This window comes from Ixodes scapularis, unplaced genomic scaffold (genome assembly GCF_016920785.2).
Source record: "Ixodes scapularis isolate PalLabHiFi unplaced genomic scaffold, ASM1692078v2 PGA_scaffold4__175_contigs__length_147842914, whole genome shotgun sequence".
NCBI lineage: Eukaryota > Metazoa > Arthropoda > Arachnida > Ixodida > Ixodidae > Ixodes > Ixodes scapularis.
The window spans coordinates 128,203,097-128,230,713 of record NW_024609879.1 but is presented as its reverse complement, the minus strand read 5'-3'; the positions used below and the strand labels follow the sequence as shown (position 1 = coordinate 128,230,713).

General features: G+C 43.9%; 1 protein-coding gene and 2 long non-coding RNA genes across 4 annotated transcripts in view; 2 read left to right on the top strand and 1 right to left on the bottom strand.

Moving 5' to 3' along the window:
* Positions 1 to 27,333, bottom strand: part of LOC8023407 (tubby-related protein 3) — a 58,643-nt gene extending 31,310 nt beyond the window's left edge. Inside the window, exons 1-2 of the mRNA XM_040205421.3 lie at positions 27,323 to 27,333; positions 26,570 to 26,663 (exon numbers count right to left, since the gene is read on the bottom strand). Of these exons, the coding sequence (XP_040061355.1) occupies positions 26,570 to 26,663; positions 27,323 to 27,333 (105 nt within the window). The remainder of the gene's footprint in view (positions 1 to 26,569; positions 26,664 to 27,322) is intronic.
* Positions 1,178 to 4,105, top strand: LOC120836490. Of its 2 annotated transcripts, XR_006078296.1 has the most exons (4): positions 1,178 to 1,281; positions 2,397 to 2,497; positions 3,057 to 3,253; positions 4,063 to 4,105. It is a non-coding gene; the product is annotated as an uncharacterized LOC120836490 (long non-coding RNA). The 2 variants fall into 2 exon arrangements; XR_006078295.1 differs by lacking the exon at positions 4,063 to 4,105 and having other exon boundaries at positions 3,057 to 3,390.
* On the top strand, positions 4,215 to 4,566 carry LOC121837691. Its single transcript, XR_006078294.1, has 3 exons — positions 4,215 to 4,271; positions 4,328 to 4,405; positions 4,462 to 4,566. It is a non-coding gene; the product is annotated as an uncharacterized LOC121837691 (long non-coding RNA).
* Positions 27,334 to 27,617: the final 284 nt, after the last annotated feature.

Sequence of the window (27,617 nt, the reverse complement as noted above, 5' to 3'; positions counted from 1 at the left end):
ACAAGAAAAGTTTGGGGACAGAACTTGCATCGCAACGATAACTCATGGACGAAATATGTTCGATGTGAGAGCTTCATTTAGAGCCATCGTTTGTAACGCGAGACTTCGTTCACATTATAAACAGAGATGAGGTGCGCAGTCCCCGTGGAAAGCCGCAGCTATTTTCCGGGCGCTGTGCCGGCGCTGCTTCCGAATGCTCCGAGCTACTTGTCAAAGAAAGCGTCGCAGCCAAGGCCCCAGAGAAAGCGAAAGAACACCGATGCTTCCTCAGTTGACGCTAAAAAAAGGCCAAGCACTGCCTCTTCAACTGCCTGAACCAGCACCACACCGGCTGTAGCCGATACCGGGGCGTTTGATGAAACCTGTCTGCCCGAAGAACACTCCACGCTGTGCGTTCCCTCAGAGTACCGGAGCTGTCACCTAGCTCCGAAGCTCAGCTGAATTTTTCCAGGAGACAGCATGCCTGGTGTTGTATACACTGCATCTTTGTGACCGCATGGCTGACGGAACACGTATCGTTAGCTGCGACGACATCACCCTGTTTCCAGTGACAGACTCCCGGTAGGCACCCACCTGCCTTAAAATACTCGCGCTAAGTGCAAAAACACTCGGGCATCGAGACGCCGCCCAGGGAACTGGTCTGGCGGCTTTCGCCTTCCGCATCACGCATTTGTGCTTCGTACCACGCGCAAAGCGAACACAACCATACGAATTCCGTCACTCGTGGGTTGCGTATTTCGTTTCTGGGGTTCGGAGGTTCCGACCTAAAACCATAGAGTAATATAGTAAACGTAAAGAGAGGACACTGAAGCCGATTCGCGGCCCAGATAGTAGGATTCATACCCTCCGCTACGTGGCGCTTTTCCGTGATTTGGTTAATATTAATTACAGCTTTCTCTCTGAAAAGTATTTATTTTCTAAATTTTTATGCTTTAGAGTTTTTTAAAGTACTTAAAACGACTAAATAGTGTTAATCAAATACGTCACAAAAACCACGTGATGAATGGCGCCTGCCATGGCCTGTCTGCTTGCACGCCGTCACCTCTGCTCGTCCGTGCGGTCCGTGCTTCGTTCGTCCGTGCCGTACCGTCCGTGCCGTCCGTGCCGTTCTTCTCCGTTTTATGCTACAGCGTGTTCGGTCGACTTTGCTTGAAACAAAGTGACGAATGATCGCCGCGTGCTCTCATGCTCGGCGTGAGTTTGTAGAGCTGAGCGGCTTGATATGGCTTGAGCTTCTCGTGTTTCCGTCGGGCTGCCTGGACCTAGATTTTTAAACAAAAGGTAAGTCGTTTTGCTCATTTGTCTCTCGACTGTGTTGTAAAGCTGGCTTTTGAATTTGCTGAGTCTGGGTTGCCGTCCGACGCCCCTCGGGCAGAGCTTTGTTCATGCGTGTTCAAGTGCCATCAGACATCTGTGGATTGCTGTTGAGAGGACTTATGCCGTCATAGATTGAAGTTAATTCACTGACTAAAACTGGGTCGACAGTCGTTCGCAGTGCGACGAATTCGGGGCAAGGTGTCCATTGAGTCATATTGATATTTTGACATGCATTCTTTCAATGGCGCGTCGCTGCTTTGATTTATCACATAAAGTACGTGCAAAAGAAGCGAACCAGCGAACGTCGCTCAAGCGAGCTACATGACTTGTGTGTACCGCCATACGAGCTGCAGTATGCTGCAGTTACGACGACAAACACATGCATAGAATTTCGGGGGAAAAAACTGCGAGACGCGGTATCAAATTTAGATATTTAATAAAGTTCCCAAGCAGCATATATATCCTATGGACGTCCACGGGACATCCAGGATAGGACATCCATGGAACTTTCGGACACTCTGAGAATGTACGGAGGACTATTCAAACATGGTTCCCACTACATCGCTACATCACCAAATGGAGCTCGAAATTTAGGTCTATGGTTCGCTGACATTATTTTCTATGTAAGAAAGCAAAATTCAAAATATTGACGGCCAATTTACCAGAAACAGTAGAGGTAGATTAGTCTTACTTATTTTGGCCGTACCGCTGTACTATGCTTAAATTCCTGTTTTACTCTTAAGGATGACATTCGAACGTTGGGTAAAACCAGTCAGACGTCACTTGAACACTTGGTTGGAGTGCTGTGGCATGGCACTCTAGACACTGCGTTCGATTATGATGCATGAAGATTGCGTAAACTTCACAAACTTCACAATATTTCTTTCACCCGCCTGTGTTAATACGTGTCATGGGTTTATTGTAACATTGCGTCATGGCAATATCTTGTGACATTGTTTAAATCTCCATCAGTTTATTTTTTCACCAGCCGCTATTGTGCTACCTTCCGTTGAACTAAAGGAACGCGCCATTGGCTAGGCTTCAGTAGATGTTAAACTCTCCCTCCCCCGCTGGCCCAGATTATGTCCTACGGAAGTTACTGCTGCGTGGTCTGGTGTGCCAACAATGGGAAAACAAAGAAGCCACATGTCAAGTTTTTTCGAATTCCACGTGACCCAAGGTACGTATAGATTCTAAGGCAGTCCTTACAACATTTGATTGAAGCATAACATTTTGAAATGAGAACTATGGTCCGTTGCAACCTAAGAACGAAGGGCGAGGGTAAGACGGGCCGGGGAGGAGGAAGCAGACGGAACACGAAACGCTAAGGAGAGAAGGAGGTTTCCCCTTTCTTCTCCAGCGTTCCGTCTGCTCCCTCCTCCCCGGCCCGTCTTACCCTCGCCCTTCGGTCTTAGGTTGCAACAAACTATAGCAAAAACGATTTCTTCCATGTCACTTTGGTTTATGGACACCAATATCTTTCAGCATTTTAAGGTTATCTTGCCTCGGGCCTAAATTGATTGCATACCCTGGTGGGTATGCAATCTGTTTGTTTAGCTGTATTGCACTGTACAGTAGCATGAAGAAGAAAAACAAACTCTTCAGAACGTGAACACTTTGCTGAGAGGTGCCATACCAAACGGCAGTGAAACATTAAAAACAATTGAGGCTCATATATTTGGAGTTTATTTGACCCTTACAGTATGTGTAACCTTGGTGGTATATACAATGTTCTGCAGGTCAAAAGCATGGCTACAGTACGCCAGACGTCCTGAGCTCCTAGGAAAGACAGCCAAGGAGCTCTATGAGGGGTATCGCCTGTGTAGTGAGCATTTCACAGCCAAGGACTTTTTGGATCCTGGGAAGACAAGGCTGACCAAAACGGCTATCCCTACGGTTCGGCCGCAAATGCTTAGGCCATCTGTAACAGCCCAAGGTAACATAATCTTTATTTGCAGTCTGTACGGAGTTCTGTTATATTTTGCTTTTAGGCAGCACCAACTCTACGTCACTGATGCCAGCTGCCAGCATGCTGTCAACGATGCTTGACAGTCTCAAAAGTTTTAATCTGATTTAATTAGTTTTTATCATTAGTTTGTGCTTAAATATTTTATCTAATTCATTTAGCATTTTTGTACATTATCCCTGTAATGTCCCTGCGCATACTGTTGCCCATAACCAATATCCGTCCCAGTTTGTTGGAAAATTGTTTTAAAGCACAAGGTCAGCTGCATTGAAATACAGTAATTTGTGTCCTGCAATCAAGAAGGGCAGTTCTGCCAGTGCAGTATGACTTCTTACAGGGCATCCTAGGTTTGTAGCATACAATAGTGATATAAATGAAAGATAAGGCAGGTCAACGTTCCCCTGTTCATATCCAATTCGACAAGAATACTCATGCCGTCTGAGTCATCTTCCTGACACTCATGTTTACAAGGTTAGCTTTAGTTGCCCATGCTGTTATGTTCTCATACATTAGCATACCGGGCCGTTAAAATTTAAGATATTCCGAGATTCCTAAGTGCCTTTTCAAGACCCGCCGGATCCTGTGTTTCGCCATTGATTAATATTGCTCAACATTAATTTTCATCACTAAGGGATTTCAATGCCCTTTCAGAGTGCTGAATATTTTCTGTTCCTTTGAAAGGTAACACTACTAACCTATCATTCGCCTGTAGCAGGAATTCTCCATCAGAAGCTTTATAAGCAGGTATTCATATCTGAGAAGCCAAAATTTTTCAGAAGAACCGGTGGCAACAACATGCCCCTGTGACGTTCCATTGGAGGGAAACAGAATGTCGCATACCACAGCAGCTTATGGTGAGATTATTTATTTTTAATTGGCGGCTCATATCTGACAAGGAAGCCCTTTTCAGAAAAGCCAATAGCGGAACCAAGCCCCGGGGTTGTTCGATTGGAGGGCAGCAGAACGTCGCCTTCAACAGCTGCTCATGGTGAGATCATTTATTTTAAAACAGGGGCTCATACCTGACAAGCAAACATCTTTCAGAAGGACCGATGGTGGCACCAAGCCCCGGGAATGTTCCATTGGAGGGTAGTGGAACGTCACCTTTGGCAGCTGCTCATAGTGAGATCATTTCTTTTAAAACTGCTGCTCATATCTGACAAGCAACCGTTTTTCAGAACAACCGCTGGCGGCACCAAGCCCCGGTAATGTTCCCTTGGAGGGCAGTGGAATGTCACCTTCAACAGCTGCTCGTGGTGAGATCATTTATTTTAAAACAGGGGCTCATACCTGACAAGCAAATGTCGTTCAGAAGGACCGATGGCGGCACCAAGCCCAGGGAATGTTCCAATGGAAAGCAGCGGAACGTCACCCTTGGCAGCTGTTCATGGTGAGATCATTTCTTTTAAAACAGCTGCTCATAGCTGACAACCAAACATTTGTCAGAAGAACCGGTGGCGACATGTCCCTGTGACGTTCCATTGGAGGGAAGCAGAACGTCGCATCCCACAGCAGCTCCTGGTGAGATTATTTATTTTAAATGAGCGGCTCATATCTGACAAGGAAGCCCTTTTAAGAAAAGCCGATGGCGGAACCAAGCCCCGGGGATGTTCGAATGGAAGGCAGTGGAACGTCACCTTCGGCAGCTGCTCGTGGTGAGATCATTTCTTTTAAAACAGCTGCTGATATCTGACAAGCAACCGTTTTTCAGAACAACTGATGGCGACAAGCCCCTGTGGTATTTCACTGGAGGGTACCAGCGCGTCACATTCCATAGCGGCCTGTGGTAAAATAAATCTCCTGCACAAATTGGGTTTATGCAAACATTCGTATTTAACAGTGACACATTTTCTAGGGCAAATGGGGATGGCCAGCTCTCCTGGCCAGCTTTTGGACCACAGCACTCCATCTTCGTCTGTTGGCTATTCTGAATCATCTGGAACCTGTGAGTATAAATTGACTTCTCTACAGATTTAAGCACTGCAAAATTGTGTTAAGTACCTCTGCATTTAGTATGCACATTGCTTCAAATTAGGTGACATTATTTGTCACTTCATTTTTGTGCTGGCCTTAATAACTTGGAACATCACTACAGGGCTCTAGGTGACGGGGAACATAAGCTTTGAAGTGTGGCACCGTGAAATGCTCTGAAAAGGGGTGGTTTCCTAGTAATCTGTGCTTACTGTAGTAATTTGCCAATCCTGTTACATACAGTTCTCATTTTGGATGACCCTGTTGAATGTAGTGATTGACTACGCGATTATTCAATATTTGAAAGATTCATCAATTTATGTTAATACAGTTTTTGTGGTGAAATTATTGCAGCTGAAAGACTAAAAGCTAGTTTAATTTTTTTTTTCTGATAGCAGCCATTTGTGTATAAACAGTGGTAACAGAACATGCGGAGCAAATGCCCACTCACAATTTGGAGATAATCATGAAAAACGCAGAGATGTATGCTTCTTATGCCCGAAAGCAAAATTGCAGAACAGCCAAAGGTTGGGGGGAAGGGGGGTCACCACTTTGGAGGCCCGTGCACGTGTCGAGCTTCACCTTTTACATTGGTGTGCTTGGAGAAGCAGCTGAAGCGGATGAGCATTTATGTTAGGTGGGTGGGTTTTTAAGTCTGGAGTTGGACATTCATACGTGCTTTGTTTACTTCGCAAACGTTTCGAAAGTGGCGGGGGGGGGGGGGGGGGGGGGGGGAAGGGGGCACATATTGCAGCATGGGTAAGTGGTCGGTATTTGGCGGTATCGTTTCTGTCGGGTTCTACTTTTATCATTTTTGTGTAGCCTGACTTATGTGCTTTCGGTATTGTTTTGGCAGGCTCTGGTCGTTCAACACCTGCTTCCGCCAAGCTCTCAAGGAGGCCCAGGGACGTCATAAAACGCCTACAAGCAAAGGTTTCCAGTTACAGAAAGACAATATCAAGACTGCGCAAGCAACAGAAGCAAATGCCTCAAACAGCTGCCGAAGCACTTGAAATGGTGCGTCCGTTTGTGACAGACGAGGTTTTCGGACTTATCTCGTCACATGTAAAATTAGGGCGCAAGGGACGAGGAAAACGGTTTTCACTGTGGCTCAAGAAGTTTGCTTTGCATCTGAACTTTCATGGCCCACAGGCATACCGTTTTCTATCGTTACATTTAATGCTTCCCACTCAGCGTTCACTGCGTAGGTGGCTGTCGAACGTAAAAATGACTCCTGGTATTATACCTGGTGTCATGTCCTCCATCGAATCTCAAACGCGGTCTTGGAATGCACGTGATCGTGTCTGCACCTTGATTTTTGATGAGATTGTTTTGAAGAAGAACTTGACATACGACCCTGCACACGACATTATCCATGGATTTACAGATGACGGTGTTGAACGAACCTCGACCATTGCAGATAGAGCCCTGGTTGTTGTGCTCTCTGGAATTTCCAGGAGGTGGGTTCAGCCCCTCGCATACACTGTTGGGCACACTTCAACACCGCCTTCTGTTATCCGGAGCCTCCTGATTTTTCTCATTCGAGAGCTTAAGACTGTTGACTTCACTGTGAAGGCCGTGGTCTGTGATCAGGGGGCTTCAAACGTAAGCTTAGCCAACCAACTTGGTGTATCTGCTGATAAGCCATTTTTTGAAGTCGACAACGAACGTGTTTACTTTATCTTTGATGTTCCGCACCTCATCAAAACAACAAGAAACAATCTCCAAGCCCACAAACTTTGCATTGGGGATGAGGTCATTGAATGGTCCCATATTGTTGAACTTTATCGTTCTACTCATGAGATGAGGTTGCGATTGGCTCCAAAACTTACTGAGAGGCACATTTTTCAAAAACCTTTCAGTAACATGAAAGTAAAGCGTGCCACACAGGTCCTGAGTGCCTCAGTCTGTCTTGCCATTCTATCCCTTGTTTATGCCAAGGAGCTTCCTGAGGCAGCCATGGCTACAGCCTATTTTTGTGATAGAATGGACAGACTTTTTGATTGTTTAAATAGCTCGCAATTCAAGAAGACGGGGCAGAAGTTGCGTCATGCAATTTTGAAAGGAGAATCTGAGATACTCGATTTCCTTCACCAACAACTCGCATGGATTTCAACATGGAAGTTCCAAAGTAGGAGGCAGCCACAAACCACCATAGGGTGGCAAGTTACAATAAGGAGTGTCCTCATGCTCTGGGATAAGCTTTCAAACAGCTATGACTTTAAATTCTTACTTACTCGACGCCTGCAGCAAGACCCACTGGAGAACATTTTTGGGGCAATAAGACAAATGCTGGGCTGCAATACAAACCCAAATGTGAATCAGTTCACATCGGGACTGAAACACATCGGGATAAAAAAACTGTTCAGACTCTCTAACAATGGAAATGTAGAGGATGAAAAGGCTGACCTCCTCAAGGAGTTGCCAATATTTTCGCACCATGAAAGTTCCATTGCAGACAATGTGGAATGTTTTCCAGTTGATAACTTCCCGCCACTAGAAGATATTTCTGAGCTGGCATCAGACATCAGGTCTAATATAATTGACGACTCGTGCACTTACTACGTTGGAGGCTATTTGATCAAACTTTTCCTTGAACAGACAACCCGCAGCTGTGGCTGTTCCTGGCTGTTCTAAGCTGCTAAAGGATGAGTCTGACAACTTGACCAGGCCTCACCAGTATTTTCTTATGCTTAAAGCATACCACGTGCCTGGGAAACTCTTCGGAAACCTAGTAGTACCATCACAGGCTGCCTTTAACTTTATTCAGAAACTAGAAAATCACTTTCTTGCCGTAATAGAGAGTGTAGCGCATGTTCGAGGAGTGTGTGCTGCCTTGTATCACACACTCTCAGAGCTTGGTGGTTTCAGCCTTTGCTCAGAGGAGTGTCACAAAAGGTTTTTAAAAATGTTTTGCCGAATACGCTTGTGTTGGCATGTTCGGTTCCTTAACCGGAACTTGGACAAAGTCGGTTACACTCTTCGGTTGCTAGTAAGCAACTTGATAAGTTTAACTGTTAATAGCTTAATAGCGTATTAACAGAGGCGGTTGCCAAATCAAAAACAGAAATTGCTTATTAATTGGGCAGTGTAGCTTGCACTCCAAACATGTGTTTTCTTTATTTCCAGGAAATGTGTATCACGGCCCCCTTACACAAATATTTATCCACTTTCTGCAGAATTTCTATAGAAAATAGTTTATAGAGGCATAGATGTTTGGAAGAAAATGTGTCCACTTCTGTACCCGTCTATATTTTTTGGACGTTTTTTTTTTTTTTCTGAAGTAATACTCCTGTCCTGAACAAATGTATTTCGGGGAATGTTTAGGGACGTTGAATAAAGGCCCGTTCACACTCTTGCGACCGAGTACGACTGAGAGCGACTTCTTAGGACCGGACGCGAGGCAGCGGAGCTGGTCCGAAGAGATCGTAAGAGGCTTGAAAACCGGTCTGGTCTCTCTCGGTCGTACTCGGTTGCAAGAGTGTGAACGGGCCTTCATGGTTGAATATCTATGGTTGAATCTTGTCAGATTCCGAATAGAGTTCTCATTGTTTTTTTGTTTTTTTTTTGTAATGGCTCACCCGCAGCGAGTTTCAGGCTATGCCATTTCGTGTGTTTTATATTAGCCGGTAATTTGGAATTTGTACTATCCGGTGTGTGCTTCGCCTGGTAATGATAGCGATGTCTTGTTTATTTCTGCACTTACTTACCGTGCCCGAGTCGGCGTGAAGGTGAATGGATCATTCAGCATGTTCCCTGTGGAAAGCTTTTGTAAACTTGACTCCGCTAAAAATCTATTACGAAGTGTACGATATGCCGAACTCCTTCATACTCGTTTATTTTTGTGATTATCTATTTCTTATAAAACATACAGAGCTTCTGAAGTAAATAATGTACATATGAATGTGGTCCAATAAAATGTTTTCAAACCACTTACTGTTGTTGACCCCAAAACCTCCCAAAATGCTCCACCAGCCAGGAGTCAATGTGGCGATTATGTACTTCAATGTGTTCAATAAGTTGAACTTTTATTCGACACATTACACATTTTGCGAAACTTATATCGTATATTGCAAAACTTATAACATAAAAACAACAACAAAAAAACGAATCATCGGCTCCGGGGCCAAGGAGCTCCCGAGAGCCTAGCGAGGAGGGAGGCGAGAAGGAAAGAAAGAGAGAAAAAGAGAAGGAGAAGGGTACCAAAAAACCGAAACAAAAATGCCCAAACCGAAACCGAAACTAACTTGACCGGAACCGGAACCAGATTGTGTTTCATACCGTCCGCTAAGAGCGCTAGTTGTCACTGCTCTATCTGGGCCGCTGGGGCCTATGGCAGTGTCCGCTCTTTACCTTGTGTATATTACTCTATGCTAAAACGGCAAACATTTCGAGCCAGAAAGCTTAAAGAAAGTGTACGTCGGAGCATAGCCATTGGCCAAACGCTAGGAGCCCACGAGCCAATCATAGAGCGTATAGAAAGCGCAATGTCACTGCGTTCGTCACTTTTTCCGTGGGTGTGCTCGCGCCTTCCAATTCAATTCAAAACGCAGAAAGTGCACCGTGACGTTGCAGTTTTAGTTTGTACGCCCTTGCTTTTTGTCCGCCATGGAAATCCACAGCTTACAACGAACCATTAAAAAAAAAAAAAGACATTCCGTGCGCTGCCGGTTTCGTCTCCTGGGCCGTGAAACGTGTTTCGCGCAGGCGCAGTGGAAGTCTCCCACGGTAAACCAAATACTACGCATGCTCCCAAAAGCAAAAAAGTCCGATTTCTTTTTTTAACGTGAAATTTTTGTAGATAAATTTCTCAGGTTAGCTGAAGCTGCAATAAGCGTAGCTGCGAGTTAGTAGAGTTAGCACCACTAACTCTACTAACACTGACTCATCACTAACTCAGCTAGCTCCACGAAACAATTGGTTTAGCTATGTAGTACTTCGTTCCAGCTTAAGTCTAGACCAGGGTGTAAGATAGACAGGTGGGGAAACGGACCATAGAAGCCTACCGCAGCGCCGTGACCGGATTGTTTATCCGTCTGCCAGAGCCGCCGTCTAGCTTGCGGGTACCGCCGATTAGCGGCAGATGGCGCTGCAGCGAGAAGAAAAAAAATCGGAATCGGATTTGCATGAAACTCTATGGGAGAGTGCCCAAAATAAACCGAGAGCACGACAGTCCTCCATCGAAAATCCACGAGAAACCATCTCCGTCAGTTTAGCAGGTCGCCACCAGTCACCCACCCGGAGTGAGAGTTTGCGGTGCTCCACATAGATGGCGCCACAGAAAAAGAGAAAACCGAGGGGGACACAATGCGGTCGCTCATTTGGCTCTCGTTTCCCCACCTGTCTATCTTACACCCTGGTCTAGACGCAGCCGACACCACGACGTAATGGGACTTATCAGACAGCATCAAGAGCGCAAGTCACTGGGCCTTTTTTGTTTACGACTGGCTCAGCGATGATAGAACACGTACAGAAACAGTATGACTACCATGATGGTGCGCTCTTGACGTTCCATGATTGATCTCATCAGCTTGTAGCGCCGGTTACGTCTGCACTTTTAGGTGAAACCTGGTATAGTGGCTTAGCACCAGTACCGCTAAATCTACAACGTTTCCTGCAAGCAACACAATTGCAAAGCAATTTGGGATAGTTTTTGTTTTGCCTGGGTGATACGATTAACTACACTAAATTGTGTGATTTTTTTTTATTTTATTTCAGTTATTGCATTCTTGAACCAGGGGAAATAAACGTGAAAGTAAAAATCTTCGGTATTTTTTTTTTATTTGAGCTACCCAAATATAATTTTTTTCTTGGTGCCCAGACTTTACTCTTTCCGGCATGCTATAGTTATTATCCTTAAATTCGAAATAGCGCTTTCAAGAAAATGGCAAATGAAGGTTATGCCAGTCACATTTTCCCGCGCTCTCTATTGGAATAACATTGTACAACTTGTAAGTCGAGCAGGCAGTCTAAAAAAACACTGCAATAAGCTCGTCTTTTTGTCATTTTATTTTACTGGCGTAAGTTTTTGTCGTTTTTATTTCACTATATTAGACTTGTCCTAACCCGTTGAGAATAGGAGCTGTAACTTCCCCGTGTTACAACACGTGGCGTCAGGTTTTCAGTGTAGCCAGTAGAACCTCTAAAGCGGCTGAGACAATACTTGAAAAAAAAAAATTCAATAACTTCCTGAGAACAAATTATTGGGATTTTGTAATTTTGGGTTTCAGATTTGTCTGTTAATCTGTTGAACCAACTTTAAGGAGAATTGATGACTAAAATTTTCACCTTTAGAAAGAGGGACAAGTAAAACAAGATTTTAAAACAAACTGCTGTTTTTTTTGTTTTTTTTTTTTGCTGGCTTGAGTTTTGTAGTCTTTATTGCACATAAATTAAATTTGTTCTAACGCGTTGGAAGCAATAACTGTAACTTTCCCATGATAACCGAGTGACGTCACATTTCCAGTGTCGCCATTAACACCTTTCAAACAGCGCAGGCAGAAAAACAAAAAATCAAACAAAGATATATATATTTATAACTTTTCGATAAAAAAAAATTTGTGATTTTGTAATTTGGGGTTACTAGATCAGATGTGTTTATTAATCTGTCGAACCAATAAAAGTTTCACCTTTTAAAGGGGTCGTGTAACCACTTTTCGCTTGAGATGCTTTTCACTTTACTCGAGCTTACTGGCACTAGTGGGACCCAGTATACTCGCACTCAACGCCACTGGCCAAGAAACTCCTTTCTCGCGGTGTAATTTCAAGGGAAAAAAGCGAGCGTTTCCTTTCATTGTCTCGACAAAACTTGATGACATAACTGGAGGATTGCACTATCCCCCAGTGACGATATTCCAATGCGTCTCATAGATTGAACCCGTGTATTGCGTGAGCACTCTATTTGGGCTCGGTGATAATCAATAGCTCGGCGAGCATTCGTGTAGTGGCCTGTGTCCAATCGCTGCAATGACGACAATGGCCGTACCATAACAATGTCTGGATCCTGTGCATCGCCAATCCCTCCGCGTGGCTCTATAAACAACTTTGGTGGCATATAATTCTCTCCGGATCATGTGGACGCTTGTTCTGGCTCCAAATTGACGAAATGAATGCGGCTCGTTTTTTTTTTTTTTTTCGCGATTTATATTACATGTTGTGAAAAACGAAGGCGTGTCTTCGTTCTAACCAGCATTTGTGCAAAGTACAAAAATCGTTGCATCGCCGCTTCTTTGACAGGAGTGGCAAATAGTATGGGATTTAAAAACGAACTGCTGTTTCTTTTTCTGCTGGCTTGAGTTTTTGTAACATTTATTTTACATCATCAAACTTGTTCTAACCGGTAGGGAACAAGAGTTGTAACTTCCCATATTACAATGCGTGACGTCACGTTTCCGATATTGCCAATAGAGCCTCTCAACCGGCTATGACACAATTTGAAAAAAAAAAAAAACATTGAATAATTTCCTTAGAACAAAATGTTGTGATTTTGTAATTTTGGGTTACTAGTTCAGATCTGTTCATATAATCTGTCGAACCAATTTTGATGCAAATTGGTGACTAAAATTTTCACCTTTCGAAAGAGTGTCAAGTAGAACAAGATTTAAACACAAACTACTGGGTGTGCTTTTTTTCTGGCTTGAGTTTTGCATTGTTTATTGCACATAATCAAGTTTCTTCTAACCATTTGGGAACAAAAACTGCAACTCTTCAATATTACAACGCGTGACGTCACGTTTACAGTGACGCCAGTAGAAATTTTCAACCAGCTCAGGCAATATTTAAAAAAATTGTATAACTTCCTGAGAAGTAAATATTGTGATCTTGTAGTAATGGGTTTCTAGTACAGATCTGTCTGTTAATCTGTTGAACCAATTTTGAGGAAAATTGTGGACTATACATTTTTCAGCTTTAAAAATCGTGGCAAGTAGAACAGGATTTAAAAGTGAACTGCTGTTTTTTTTTTTTTGCTGACTTGAGTTTTTCTAGTTCTTTTCTTAAAATTTCAGTCAGTTCAAACAATACATTTTGTCTGCAGTTCCAGGGCAAAAGACCAGAAGGTCTGACGAGGCCTCGGTACCACTACATAAGCGAAACATTAAAAAGACGATGAAACTCGTCGACAGCAGAGCACACTAAACCAAAGAAGCGCTCCTAAATAAAATATAACGAATAACAAAATATACATATGAATGACATTTATATTGTAAACATTTTTGAGAATATAAAACTATACTATAATACTATAAAACAAGGAAGCATACAAAAAAAAACAAAAGCAGATATAGCAAGGAGGATAAAACCCGATATTTCAGATCAGTTTGTTGCATTTCTGGTCAACAGCTTCTTTTACTATGCTTTTGTATGCGTTTAGTGATATATTTGACGTAATAAGTGTATGAAGATAACAGTATGTATTAAGGAAGTTTAGAATTTGAAATGAGGGTGTTTGTCTGCCTATGCTCGTCCTGATTTTAGGGAGTGTATACTTGTCATTTCAAGTGTTGTAATGGTGGTCGGGTCTAGTGCATGCAGATGAATAGCTAGCTAGTGTATGGTCATGCAATATGTCGAGTGCAAGTTTATAAATGAAGAGTTGTTGAAAGCTCAAAAGTTTATACTTCTCAAAAAGCGGAGCAGTATGTGCATCATATGCAGAATTGTGCATTAGACGAACAGCTTTTTTTTTTTTTTGTAGTAAATGTAGTTGTGTGATATTTGTCCTTGTTGTCTGACCCCAGACAAGAAAGCAGTAGTAAACGTTGGAATATATCAGCGCATAACAGAGTTGGTACTGCAGCCATTCCGGTAAAAGATGCTTTGCAGATGAAACTAAGTCTATTGATTTTGATATTTCGTTTCGTATTTTATTTACAATCTGTGTCCAATTGACGCGTTCGTTAAATCACACTCCAAAAAGCTTATGATTATCGACACGCTCAATTAGATCTCTTTTGAACTGCAGTTCAGTATGTGTATTGTGGGCGCAATTCATCGAGAAACAAAAATATATATTGTGTCTTCTTTATATATAGAGATAAAAATGCATTTGTATCATCGGCATACACTATTAAGTCTTCGGTAAATGGTATGTTACGTATGTCATTAATAGAGACGAGGAACAGTAAAGCTCCCAGTATCGAGCCTTGCGCTATGCGCCATATTTTATTAACCTTAGAGGCGATTTCATGGCATTATAAAGCGTATACTCTGGGCGAGATATAAGGTAACTTGTAATAACCTTATGTGCAGTCCCACGTATACAATTTGCCTCGAGCTTTGAAAGGAGTATTTCATGCTTGATGGAATCAAAAACCTTTCTAAAATCGATAAATAAACCCGTTTTAAAACGTTGATCTTCAATATTACGTATCACCATTTTTTTATTTAATGTGCAAAAGCGCTAGTTCGATAGTTTTCCACTTTTGAAAACCATACTGTTGTTTGATTATGACATTGTATCTAGAAGAAAAAAACTTTTGAAGACTTGCATTAATTGCTTTTTCAATTACTTTTGAGAACAGCGGCAACACTAATATTGGTCTGTAGTTTCCTAAGTCATGTTTGGAGCCACCCTTACTGATTGTTGAAACTCTCGCTATTTCTAATAAATCAGAAAAAAAAAACACTTTCAATTATACAATTACATATATGAGTAAGAGGAATTGAAACAATGCTAGATACAAATGTAATAGGTGCTACTTTAAGCTCGTCCAGCCCGCAAGCTGAATTGGTTTTAAGGGACATTAAGAACAATTATTTAGTTCGCAGTTACTGGATAAAGAACGGTTGATTTTGAAATATTGTTTTTTAGGTACGTCCTGTGGTCACCAGGCAGACTTGATGACGTGGGTTCACCAGCTGATAGGAAATGAGTGTTAAATCGTGTCGCTAGTTCAGTCCTAGGTAGCGATTTTCCGTCTATTTTTAAATCGGGTAAGCAATTGAGACGCGACTTAAGTCTAATGATTTTGTCAACATTTTCCCATGTCTTTTTTAGATCATTACGCGCTTCTGCAAACTTACGTTGAAAAAAGCTTCTTTTGATTTTACCATATCGGAGTTCAGGCGATTTCTATACTTTCTGAATTCCGTTAAAATTGTGGCATCTCGAGTCTGTACAAAGCTATCGAACATTTTATGTTTTTCACCTATCTTACAGAAAAATTCCTGCATGATTCATGGCTTTCTATAGTCACCAAATTTGAGAAACATTTGTGACTAAAATAAATTTTCACATTCCACAATAAAGGCTACAAACCCTTAACCCAGTAAACGAAAAAAAAAATCAGCAGTTTGTTTTGAAATTTTGTTGGACTGGCCACAAGTAGAATAACACTTAAAAACGAACTCTTGTTTCGTTTCTCCCTTTTACTGGTTTGAGTTTTTGTAGTCATTATTTTACATCATCAAACTTCTTTTAACCCGTTGGGAAAGAAATCTGTTACTGTGTTACAACCCGTGACGTCACGTTTATAGTGTCGCCAGTAGAACTTCTATCCGCCTTAAAAAAAATAAAAAAAGAAAACAATAACTTTTTGAGAACAAAATAGTGTGATCTTGTAATATTGGGTTATTAGCTCAGATCTGTTTATTAATCTGTTGAACCAATTATGAGCAAACTTGGTGACTATAAAAGTTCCCCTTTAAAAAGCCTCTGACACGCAAAAACAAAATACATTGTTTCTTCATGTTAGGCGTAAAAATGGTGTATCAGGACATCACCAAAAAATTGTTTCACCTTTTAGTTGCGTGGCTTTTTATAAAAAAAATAGAAATACAAAGCTAAATTCAAAGGGCTTGCCACTGCCCTGTGACGTAACAATGTACCGCAAGGTGTCGGGGCGGTCAAAAAGGAGGCATCGACCTACGTCACTAAAAATGGGTTCGCCGGAAGTCACGTGAGTTTCACTCCTCGTGCTCTCCGCGACCGTGCCTAAGACTTTTTTTTAGTTTTTATTCTGGTTTTCTTTACCAGAGATCGCAGAAAACGAAGTTTCAGTTCCACTAGCTTTTTATCGCTGCACCATTGGTTAGTTTGCGTGCTGTAAAAGTTGGGGACAAAGAGTCAGTGAATCGACGTGATGGATGTCAATGATGAAAGCGTTGCGAGTACAACCCAGTGTACGAATGCATGTCATCAGTTCGATGGCACACAGCCATACAAAACAAGCTATCGAGTTTTGAAAAAAAAATGTTGAGAACGCGTGGAGAAATTTAGGACTGCTTGCATAGGACACGCCCGATCGCATTGCCGAAGGTTCAGACACTGAGGTCGTCGAATCATCGAATACTCTCCAGGCTGAAGATGCTTGCCGTCTAGAGAATATGAACTGGTGAGTGTTGTAAGTACAAGTAAACGTCGAGCATAAAGTACGTGTTTTGTCTAGAACATGAGTAGAACTTATTTACTAGGTTCACTGACTGCACTTTTTCTACCTTTACAGCAAATTTAGGTGATAAAAAGCAAATAAAAGAAACCTTGTCTGCTTAAATCGCTCGCGGAAGTGCAAAGAAAAAAAAAAAGTTCCACGTGGTTGCGGTAAGCACGAGGAGTGATACAACTCACGTGACTTCCGGCGACGCCTCCCTTCTGACCACTCCGACATCTCGCGGTACATTGCTACGTCACAGGGCACTGGCGGGCATTTTGAATTGGGCTTCGTATTTCAGTTTTTTTTTTTTATAAAACAAAAACTACCCAACTCTAAAGTGAAACAATTTTTTTAGTGATGCCCTGATACACCATTTTAACGCATAGCACTAAAAAGAAAAATTGTTGGCGCGTCGGAGGTTATTTTAACAAGAGTGGCAAGTAGAACAAGATTTAAAAGCAAACTGCTGTTTTTTTTTTCTCATGGGAAGTATGTTTTTAGTAAAGACAAGCTGAATGAAACTTGCTGAGAGTGCTCTATCCCAAATCAAACTGAGAGATAGGTAAAGAAACAATGGTCAGAGCTGAGTTCACTTCTCATTTCTGCTCACTTTTATTCCACGATTAGCGATGAGCAACACCACATCAGTTAAGTGGAAATGCTGGACAACTGACATTCAGCGGTAAAATGGTTGTCTAACGCCGAGGTAATACTGGTCATACATCATAAGGAACCTTCAAACGCTCTTTGCTTAGGGCGATGATATCTGGCCCTTTTATTTCAAACGCTTTTTTATTTATTCTTTTTTTTTTCTTGTACTGACGCGCGTGAAGGAGTGTTTCCCTGAACGCGCTGGTAGTGCTGACTCTGCTACGCGTCGACATTTAATTTTCGACAATTTATTTGTATTTTCCCCGTGAGCACGTGCTGTCGGAAGCGATTACGATACTCCATTCGCTATTAAGCTGAGACTGTACTCCATTTCACCTTGTGTTGTACCGCAGAGAAGGCTAGAAGCGCGAACTCATAGCGTTGAAAGCTGCTCTTAACGCACGAGATCTTGTGCAGCCGAGATGTGCCCTAGAGCAAGGAACTCGCGCTTGTAGCCTTTCCTGCAGTACATCATAAGGTGAAACAGAGTATAGAAGCTCCGTTTTCCGCGCTAGCTTTCTGCCCTTGCGAACACAAGTGTGAGAGCGCAGGCAAGCGCAACCAAAGCACTGCGGAAGCCAGCGAGCCCGCGCTGAAGGCGGAGCTTCTAGTCTGGGCTTAAAGGGTAACTGCAAAGAAAAAAAAGTTTTTTTTTTAAACAGCCTAATTGGGACAAGCATGTCACAAAACAAATGTTCCGCGAAAAAAATGATTTTTTTATCAATATTTACGCCACAGGACGTAATTTAGTAGAGTCAGAACCTCTCCACATTTGAAACTCCCGCTCTTTCGACCCCCGCGGAAGAGGAGTACGCCCCGCCCCTCACTCTCCTTGCGTTGCGGAGTTGAACCTGAACGACGCAGCGTCTCGACTTCCGGCAAGATCTGGCAACTACGCCAGGCCGCGGTATTGTGTATTGTTTTGGCTTGACGCGGTTTGCGAGCACATGTAGCGAAGACGTGACCGGAGAAGTGCCCCTGTGATGTTCCCGGAAGACGGAAAGTATCGTTCGTAATCGTCGTGCGCGCTTTGAAGGCGAAGGGAGTCACAGAATCCACGAGTGCGCAACCACAAGCCAAGGTTCACGACAGCGCTGCGTTGGTTTCGGCGATCTCGTTCTGTTTGGTGCAACACGGCGATGCGACAAAGAGCTGAACCGTTCGTGGTGTGTGTAATGCGGTGCTAACACGGAGCGCAAATTGGTTGTGGGGTTGACGTTCAACCAGTTAAGTCCCGTTGTCGTCAGCTCATCCAGTCAAACTGGTCCGGGAGGACGCTGGGAGCGTTTTTAAAAGTAAATCTGCCTCGTTCTGTTTCTAAATGTGGAAGTTTCCCGAAGCATACCGTGAGTAAAAAGCTGCGGGCGTTTTCAACAAAATTACGTCGTTTTAATTGAGCAATGGACTCCGAATTGTTGTCCTAAATCTGCCGTTTTTATGCTTCGTGTTGGACTGCGTTTGCACAGCGACGTGTTGCATCGTGCGGTGTGAATAAATTTGGGCACGATTTCGTACCTGCGTACAGATGCATGAACTGAGATTATTTTTACGCAGTGGACATAGTGCTTTTTTTATTTTCTGTCTAGTCGCGGACGTTAGGTGCACACGGGGCGAATCTCGACGGCCTCCAGAGCGATATGACGAGAACGTAACTAGACACGTTGGTCGCTACGCGAACGCCCGATTGCCTCCAGCCAAATAGCATTCCTTTCGGGGCGACATGGCTGCTGGAAGGCTCACTGTCGGGATCACGCATCTGACATCTCCAAAAGTCAGCATTTGCACGCGCAAAAAAAAAAAAAAAAAAAAAAAAAACACGCCAAGCAAACAAAGAGGAAAACGAAAGAACCGCGCTATGAAAGCCAAAACCCCGCGTCGCCTCCTATCACTAACACCTGCGACAGCAGCTAAACACACGCTACTTCACTTCAAGAAGTCTCACTCAAGCACCTGAGTCAGCACGAAACGACGAAACACTGATCACTTCGGCGAAACGATTAGTCGAGGTAGGCGAGACAGGCAGGAGCAGAGACTTCGGCCACTTCGGCGGCCATGAAAGAATGGCGAAGCTTTTGTTTGTATGAATCCAAACGGAAGTGCCCGTCTTGTAAACCTTTTGTAAAGAATAATAACTCTCATCACATGGGTTATTCTTTAAACGTAAAAATATGCGGCTCAAAAGGAAATTGCAACATATAACAAAGGTTTAACAACCAAGATCTAAGCTGTCAATCAAACTCTTAGCCAATGAGAACCTTTTGGGATTGACGTCACATAATCACAACTTCGTGGCGCGCGATTTAAAACGGACGAAATAGCCGCAAACTAAAATGAGTCTCACGCAATAAATATTGCTGTAAAAAATGTTTTTTCTCGCGTAAAAATTGTTTTTTGGACATGCTTGTCCCAATTAGGCTATTTAAAAAAAAACTTTTTTTTCTTTGCAGTTACCCTTTAAGGGGGCCATGAGACAATTTTTCAACTTCTTCCTCCTTAGCATTAATCCTCAGCTCAAAAGCGAATTGAGAAATCACGTCGTCGGGGTGGCATGCTTGGGCACCGGTGCAATGACTTCAAGCTTGCACCGTGCTTTTTGAGCGCACCATAAAACTTGTCATTCTCAAGTGATGATAAGTTCCGTCAGGGCACATATTGGCCACGAACGCGAATCCAAATTCTCGTCGACGGATTGATTGTTGACAAGCGCATACGTTTGAGTGACGCAGTTTTCGTTTTCAAAGCGTGAGCTGGGTTCGGCTGACGTGTTTTCGGGTCGGCTGACGCGTTTTGGATACCGCTGACGACGTATCATATTAAAAAAGGGCAGAGAGCTTTCGGAGGAAAACAGGTACAATATAGTCCGCTATATTTCCAAGTGTTCGTACCGAAATGCTAGCTTTTGACTTTCTACCCTCTTTTTTTTTTTTTGGCCCACTAAACGATATGTGATTAATGAAGTTCCAATCTAAGATCCTTTATCCCAGCTCAAATTTATTTCATGGCCCCTTCGATGGCATCACACTAAACAGAAGGACGAATATAGGCTCGCTATAGACGCTTTACAGACGCTCCAGATTATAGCCGCCCATTGCTGACCTTCTCTTCTCTCACGGAGGTAAACGAGCCACTGAAACGGGTCTTGACAAGGAAAGAAAAACTAAAATTTAGTTATGGAGGTGCTCACGCACAGCTGCTGCAAATCGTCTATACTCCGTTCACCTTTAAGCTGAGACTAAAGGCTCCGCCTTCATTGCGAACTCGCTGGCTTCCGCAATGCTTTGGTTGCGCGTACCTACGCGTTCACACTTGTCTTAGCAAGGGCAGGAAGCTCACGCTGAGTGCGTAGCCTCTAGTCTCGGTTTAAGGTTGAACCGGTTGAACGGAGTTTAATACATCATACAAAAGACAATCGGGAAGCACTATAGTCTGTTTTACATTGTGTTTTACCGCAAGGAAGGCTACAAGCGCGAGCTCTTTGATCTAGGGCACATCTCGGCGTCACAAGCTTTCGTGCACCAAGGGCAGCTGCCAACGCTATGAGCTCGCGCTTCTAGCCTTCGCTGCGGTACAACATAACCTGCAGCGGAGTAAGTTACCGCAATATCCGTGGTTTGAACTTTGAACGCCGCGTGGTAAGTTTTTTTTTTTTTTCCCTTGAACTTACTGTCATGCGGCACTCAAAGCACGGATGTCACGGCGACTCGCGCTCCAATCTGTACGCAGTCTCTCTTTTGTGCTTTATATAAACAGTGTTACCCCGGCTCTACTGTTCTGTGCGGTTTTCTGTTAGAAGAGTCTCGAGAAGTTGATGCGTCACGGTTTTGGAATAGCGCGAGCCCAAATAGGCACTTGCGGATAATAAATATTTCTGGTGCTGGCTGTCGTGTGAAATTTGGTCCGGCTTCGCAAGCCACCCGGTGATAACACGAACTGCTAAATAACTTTTTTCACCTCGATTCATGGTTCGAGAGTAAGCAGATTGCGTCTGGACCTCATTAGACGGTCGCATATGGTGATGGGCAGTTCACCCGCGATCAGAGAACTTACCTGGAGAGTGCAACACGAAGTTTTGAAAGGTATATTTCCTGTTTTTAATTTAGAATAGCACAATTACTGTCGAGACCGGTTATAACGAAATAGCGGCTACAGCGAAGCGATCACGATTTCCCATTCCTTTTTGCACTTCGTTAAACCGAAATCAGTTATAACGAAATTGCGGATATAGCGAAATGATTTCCGATTCCGGTCGACTTCGTTCTAACCGCTCTTGAGAGTATACCCTTTTCAAATCTCCAACAGCCAACATTGGCGGTAGCCATTTCTTGGGCACAAAGCGTCTGAATGGATTTAAGTCCTCGACAAACGCTGACTCATTCTTCGCGTCCAATATGCGATCAGGGTACGAGCCCGAACAATGGTGGAGTCGGTTAATAGGCACAGCGGCTACTGGAAGGAGCGCCCTTTTGTAAAGGGTCTATAGTATACAAACGGCATGCAGCTTAACTTGAGCTGTAAACGGCTGCATACCACAATTTGCATTTGACTCATAAGCCACGCTGACATCCAGTAATCCTAATGTTTTACCGGACGCATCGCAAAGGAAAGCAGTTTTGAAGCTTTCTCTAAGAACCTAAATGGTCTTGAACATACTGGCATAAACCCTTTGTTATATCTGCCAAAAAAGAACAAAAAAAGCGCGGTGTACAAAGTGGTTTCTACGAAGCTAGAACCTTATCACGGCGAAACACAGGGCGCCCAATCACCATCGTGTCGTGCACGCTGACTGCGTCATACGGTCGTTATGAGCTTAATGTCGTTGCGCTTTCACGATGATCGTTTCGTCCGACCATACGCACAACCGCAAGCGGGAGAGTTCTGCCCCGGTACTCTTTGGTGGCATCTAGAGCCACTAAAGAGGCCACATTCACGGATTCGCGCGAAGTAAACGGTCTGCGCATGCGCAGTGCCGAGAGGAACGCCGCCGGACTGGCACGGCGTCAGAGCCGAGCTTATCCAACAATATCCCCCCTCCCGAAAATTTTTTTTTTTTTTTGCGCACAGGTGGCGCGAAAAGGTAAGAGACTAAGAGGGAGGGGGTGATCACGCGTACGGCGAAACTCGGTGCTTGCTGCTGTTGTTTCTCTTTGCTGAGTAGCGAACACCTTTTCCGTGAGTTTGTTCGTTGTAGACATGTACGCGTCACAAGTAACGCTTTACTTATACCTGGTTGCTTCCTTCGGTAACGAGATAACGAATTAGTTACATTTTAAGAAAAGGAACGAGTAACCCATTTTCGTTACTTTCTGATGAAATCACGAGAAACTGTATTTACTTCTGGAGGGGAACGTGCACAACGCATGTAGCCGTCCTAGTTGTCACCCCAGCTCGCACCTATAGTAATTTACGCGACGAGAAAACGCTACATAGACCATAAAACGCTACATAAACCACAAAACGATGTGCACAATGGATGCAAGTATTGGCACAGTTATCACTGAAGTAGCGCCTTGAAAAACGAAGAATTATTGATGACGAAAAATATTGGAAGTGGCTACAACTTTACGATAACCAAAATATATTGGAAGTGGCTACAGCTTCACGATGATGACACGTTCAGTTACAAGGCAAATAACGCGTTACATTCAAGCCGAGGTAACGCGTTTTTTATAAACTGCGGAGGCGAGTGACGTACTTAGAGTCGGTGATAGGTTAGAAGTTCAGAGGAAGCTCCACCCACCTCTTTCCACTTTAGCAAAGCGGACGCTGGAGACGAGGCGACCTCCTCTCCAGTATTTGCTCTGTTAATGTGGAAAGATGGGAGGATCGAGCTTTCTCTGAACTCTGTAGGTACCAACTATGGTTACTTCTTCGGTGACTAATAAGTAGTGCTATTTAGTTACTCTATTTATGGGTAACGTGTACTTAGTATGGTTCGTTGTAGCGCGTCTGGTAGTTGTTAGTAGACAAAACCAACATATATACCCTTCGAGCTATTTCTGTATTTCTCAAATTCCGAGTCTTTGTTCGTAAGAAAAACCAGTGGATTTCCGACAGCCGTAGAAATGCTAAAACAGCCATAGTTACGACTAGCAGACAACGCCGAAGCAATAGGCCGCGCATTACGTCACCGCACCCTCTGCGCAAGACGCGGACGAACTTCCGCCTTTATGTCTACCCCCTATATCCTCCAATCAGAGCGCGGCGCCGACATATCGTTGTACCCTCTGCGCGGGAAGCAGACGAACTCACGCGCCCGTAGCCTGCAGCTCTGCTGGAAGTCACGCGCATGTACGCGATCGCAAGAGCCGAAGACGCCGTGTTAGATATCCCACGGATGATCTTTTACCGAACTCTTTCACGTATCATCAAAACGACCCAGTTCGATAATTTGTCAATAATATTCCCGAATTAATTTGAAACTGCGCAAAAAAGTAATGTCAGAGTAGTTTTAAGCCGAGATCACGCCGCCAATACATCGTATAGAAGACAGTCTGCAGAAACTGTTTCAGACGCGTTTATTGCTTGTATGTGTAACACTGGCCATACGAAAACGTCTGCATGCATGTTCCAAGTGCACATATGTAAATCAAAATCAAACATTCCTCGCGCATCCTTTAGGCGTACCCGCAAATGACATCATGTCTGCAGTGGAGTTAGGCTAGAGGAAGGGTTGAAACATCCGATCCCCGACAGACTGGAGAAACGGGACTTTTCGCTTCACCCACTTCACGTCTCTTAGGCTAAGCTCTGAGTTTGAGCCGAGTTTGGGACGATATCCTACTGTTACCTTTTTCCTTCGAGTCAAAAGTTTCTCAATTTTTCCGCGCCGCAGTCTCAAGTGTTACCTTATGATTGACTACAGCTGCTTTGATCTTTTTTACAGATAGCAATATAAAAGAGAAAAAAAAAAAAACAACAAGTTGTCTCACCATCAAGAAGAACATCAGTGGAACCATGATGCCGCGCACCAAACTCACAGTCTAAGCTTTCTTAAATACGGCGTCCCTCGCACTGGAAACTAAAACCTCCACCGACGCACACAGTGACAAAAGAAGAACGCGTGTCGGCGAGAAATCTCGGGAGCAACCTTCATATTTTTGGCGAGCCACAAAGACATCGTCTGCTACAGAAGTCCGACGTCCGCGCTGGGGGTGGGCTTCTATCGCGCATGCGCGAGAGCGTTCGATACCGCACCTTGCGCCATCTGGAAGGCATCAAGAGCAACCCTGTACGTTGTCTGAACCGGTGTTTTTGAAGTTGAACTACGCTTGCTCTTTTCTTTTTGCTCACTTCACGCGCCGCCAATATTTTTTTTTTTCCTTTTCTCTTGCTTATGACGACGCGATATGGAGAACAAAAGGACGAAAAGAGGAAAGAAAGATACCGGCTCCAATTTACGAGGGAGTGGTCAGCTCTTGTACGTTCTTCAAACTATATCCTAGTCAATAAAGCTCGCTCATTTTGATCTCGTTTAAAATTTATGAAGCGTTGATACCGCAGGGAATAGAAGACAAAAGGGCTTCGTGTCGTTCCCCCCCCCCCCCCTTCTTTTTTTAAATTTCTTACACGTATCGTTTATGAAAAGCGCGCAGCGTTGTTCACCGCTATTGACGACAGTCCGCCTTCGTGAAAAAGAGATCGCCCAGAGAGCCTTGATTTCAGAGAAGGGGCAACTCAAACCCTGTGAAGTGCGTTTGCCACTTAATGGCGGTCACCTCCTGAGCAGATCGGTCCCAAGTGCGCATGCGTTACGTTCTCACGTGACGAGGAAGAACGTAGTCGGAGACCCTTGCAGACGATCAACTCTTCCGCCACTTCCTCGAAAGGTCGTGTGGCAAAACGTGGTTCCGTGAACCGCGTGACCGCCATCGAGAAGTTGGCAACACTCTGAAATCTGGACGCACTGAGAGCGCCTCCGCGTTTATTAAAGGTTCATGCGATATCTTCTTTCCTCCTCCCCCCCTCCCCTTTCCACCCCCTATATATCGCGTAATGAAACCTGTCACGGGCAAATCTTGATTTCGTACGAGAAAAATGTTTCCACCACCCCGAGATCGACTCTTTCGAGGCCTGAGCTAAGGAATAATAGTAATAAGAATAATAATAAGAAGAATAGAATGAAATAATATCGAAGTACAAAATGGTCTTTGCCGGAAGAAATCAAATTGGATGCGAGTTTGGACTTTCTATCTTGTACGGGCGGTGCAACAGAAATGTTTTTTTTTTCTTTCTTTCTGCATAGCTTGATCGAAAATTTTCAAACCGAGCAACGAAACGAAAATGGGATCCCTCTTTAATTTTTGTTTCTGACGTGTCTTTTCTTGGTGTCCTATCTTTCCGGAGTTCGTTGTTTGATAGCTGTTATTTTTTTCTTCTCTTGTAACCCTTTCAGGGTTTTTACCATCGCGCCCTAGGAATTATGTCGAACCTTTCTCCGTTAGCGTTCTTATCATTTTGCACTCATAAATTTTACTTCATGAGAGCGCCGCCTTTCATAGCGAAATTATTTCCGTGTCTACTTCGTATAGGATAGAGTATAGGCTAATTGAATAGTTCTTATCTGGTGAGAGTCAGTACCTTAAGAAAAAAATAAGGGTATTCAAATTCAGCTGTCCCGGGGCAAATTTGACGAGAGTGCGATAGCACGAAGACGAATAGTATAGTGGCAAAATATTGCCCAATAAAACTGTCACACTTGAACAACCCTGAACCGTTTAGGAGATACATGTTGGTATGAACACTGACACCTTAGAGGACGCAGGACGTCGCTTGTTACGTTCATCGTTCTTTTGATCGTGATTCTATCTTTCTGCGTCCTTACTGGTTTGCGTCACAATCGAATTGGCCGTGCAGCGATGACAAGGTGCTGTCAGTAACTAAAAAAAAAGTCGGAAAAAAAATACAAAAAAAGACTTTCATATTAATTTTTGGAAACGCTAGGTGTTTCAAAAAAAAAAAAAAAAATCTTATGAAACTCAGCGTGTCTATTCTGTGCTTGTATTCTTCCTGGTACGACCACATGTTCCCTCGGAGTGTCATGTATACCCTTGGCCTCGTGTGCCCTCGCCTCGTGCTCATGCATACGGAGCATTCACTGGACGCCATATTTGAGGGCAATGTTTAGAGCGCATGCTCGGACCGAGCTCACGTTAATAGGCTGCTAAGGCCGGCAATCTTGGTGGTGCGGAATGCACGTGGCGAAAGAACTGCGGAAGCATGCCGCCAGCACGCGCTCAGCAGTCGCGCGCACAGCTATGGCCGCCCCTTCGAGCTCGTGCGCCCTCGTGCTCACCTGTCGTTCTAGCTTGCGTTGCCTGACGTCCGTCGGCGGGGACGGGGGTCTGGCGTCGTCCGCGCTCCCAGGGGGCGCTGCGGGCCATTCAGTGCTGCGAGAGACGGACACCTTTTGGTCAACGTGAGGATACTCCCTTCCTCTTCCGAGTGTTAAGGCCCGTTCACACTCTTGCGACCTCTTAAACCTGGGTTCCTTAAAACTTCTTAAACCGGAGAACACACTAACGCCATCTATTGGGAAGCAGTGTAAACTCGGCGGTCTGGCAGATCTTTTTTTTATTTCTCGCGCATTATCCTTTCTTTCTTGGCTCGAAAAACTTTTGTCAATGTTATAAACGAGCCTTTCTATGGGTATTACGCACATTTGACCTCGGAAATCCCGCAAAACCTTCGCTCTTGTGAAATGCAGTTCCAAGGTCACCGCATAGATGGCGCCACAATGCCAGTGTGTTCCCTCATTCTGAAAACATTTAAGAAGTTTTAAGAGATCTCGTCTCTCTCAGTCGTACTCGGTCGCAAGAGTGTGAACGGGCCTTCACGCGCAAGGATTGCGGCAACTTTTAGCGTGATGCACGCAAGTGCAAACATTCCGCCATGTTGGGCCGCCGCCGAGCGGCGTAACCACAGCAACCGCCGCTGGTGCTCTTCACGTGACCGAATGCAGCGCCGCCGCCACGCCACAGCGTCTGCGACTGTTGTCATGGTTACGCCGATCAGCAGCGCGACGTGATGGGACGCGGTTTTTGCTCACACGAGTTGCATGTTTTAGCTTTGAGCAAGCATTTGTACGAGTCACATGTTTTGGGTAGTAAGTTAGTCCCGGTAATTTAATTACTTTAGCCTAATGATTAACGGTAATTGATCCCTTCTGACTGCAAGCATTTGTTATTTAATGACCTTTCAGCAAAGAGAATCAGACAGACGGTAGATGTTTAGAGAGGGTGAATTTAATCTGTCGTATATTATTTGGAGAGGGTAGAGGGAGGACTTGGCAACGCTGTTTCCAGATGAAAACAAACAAACAAAAATCAAATTAGCCAGTGCAG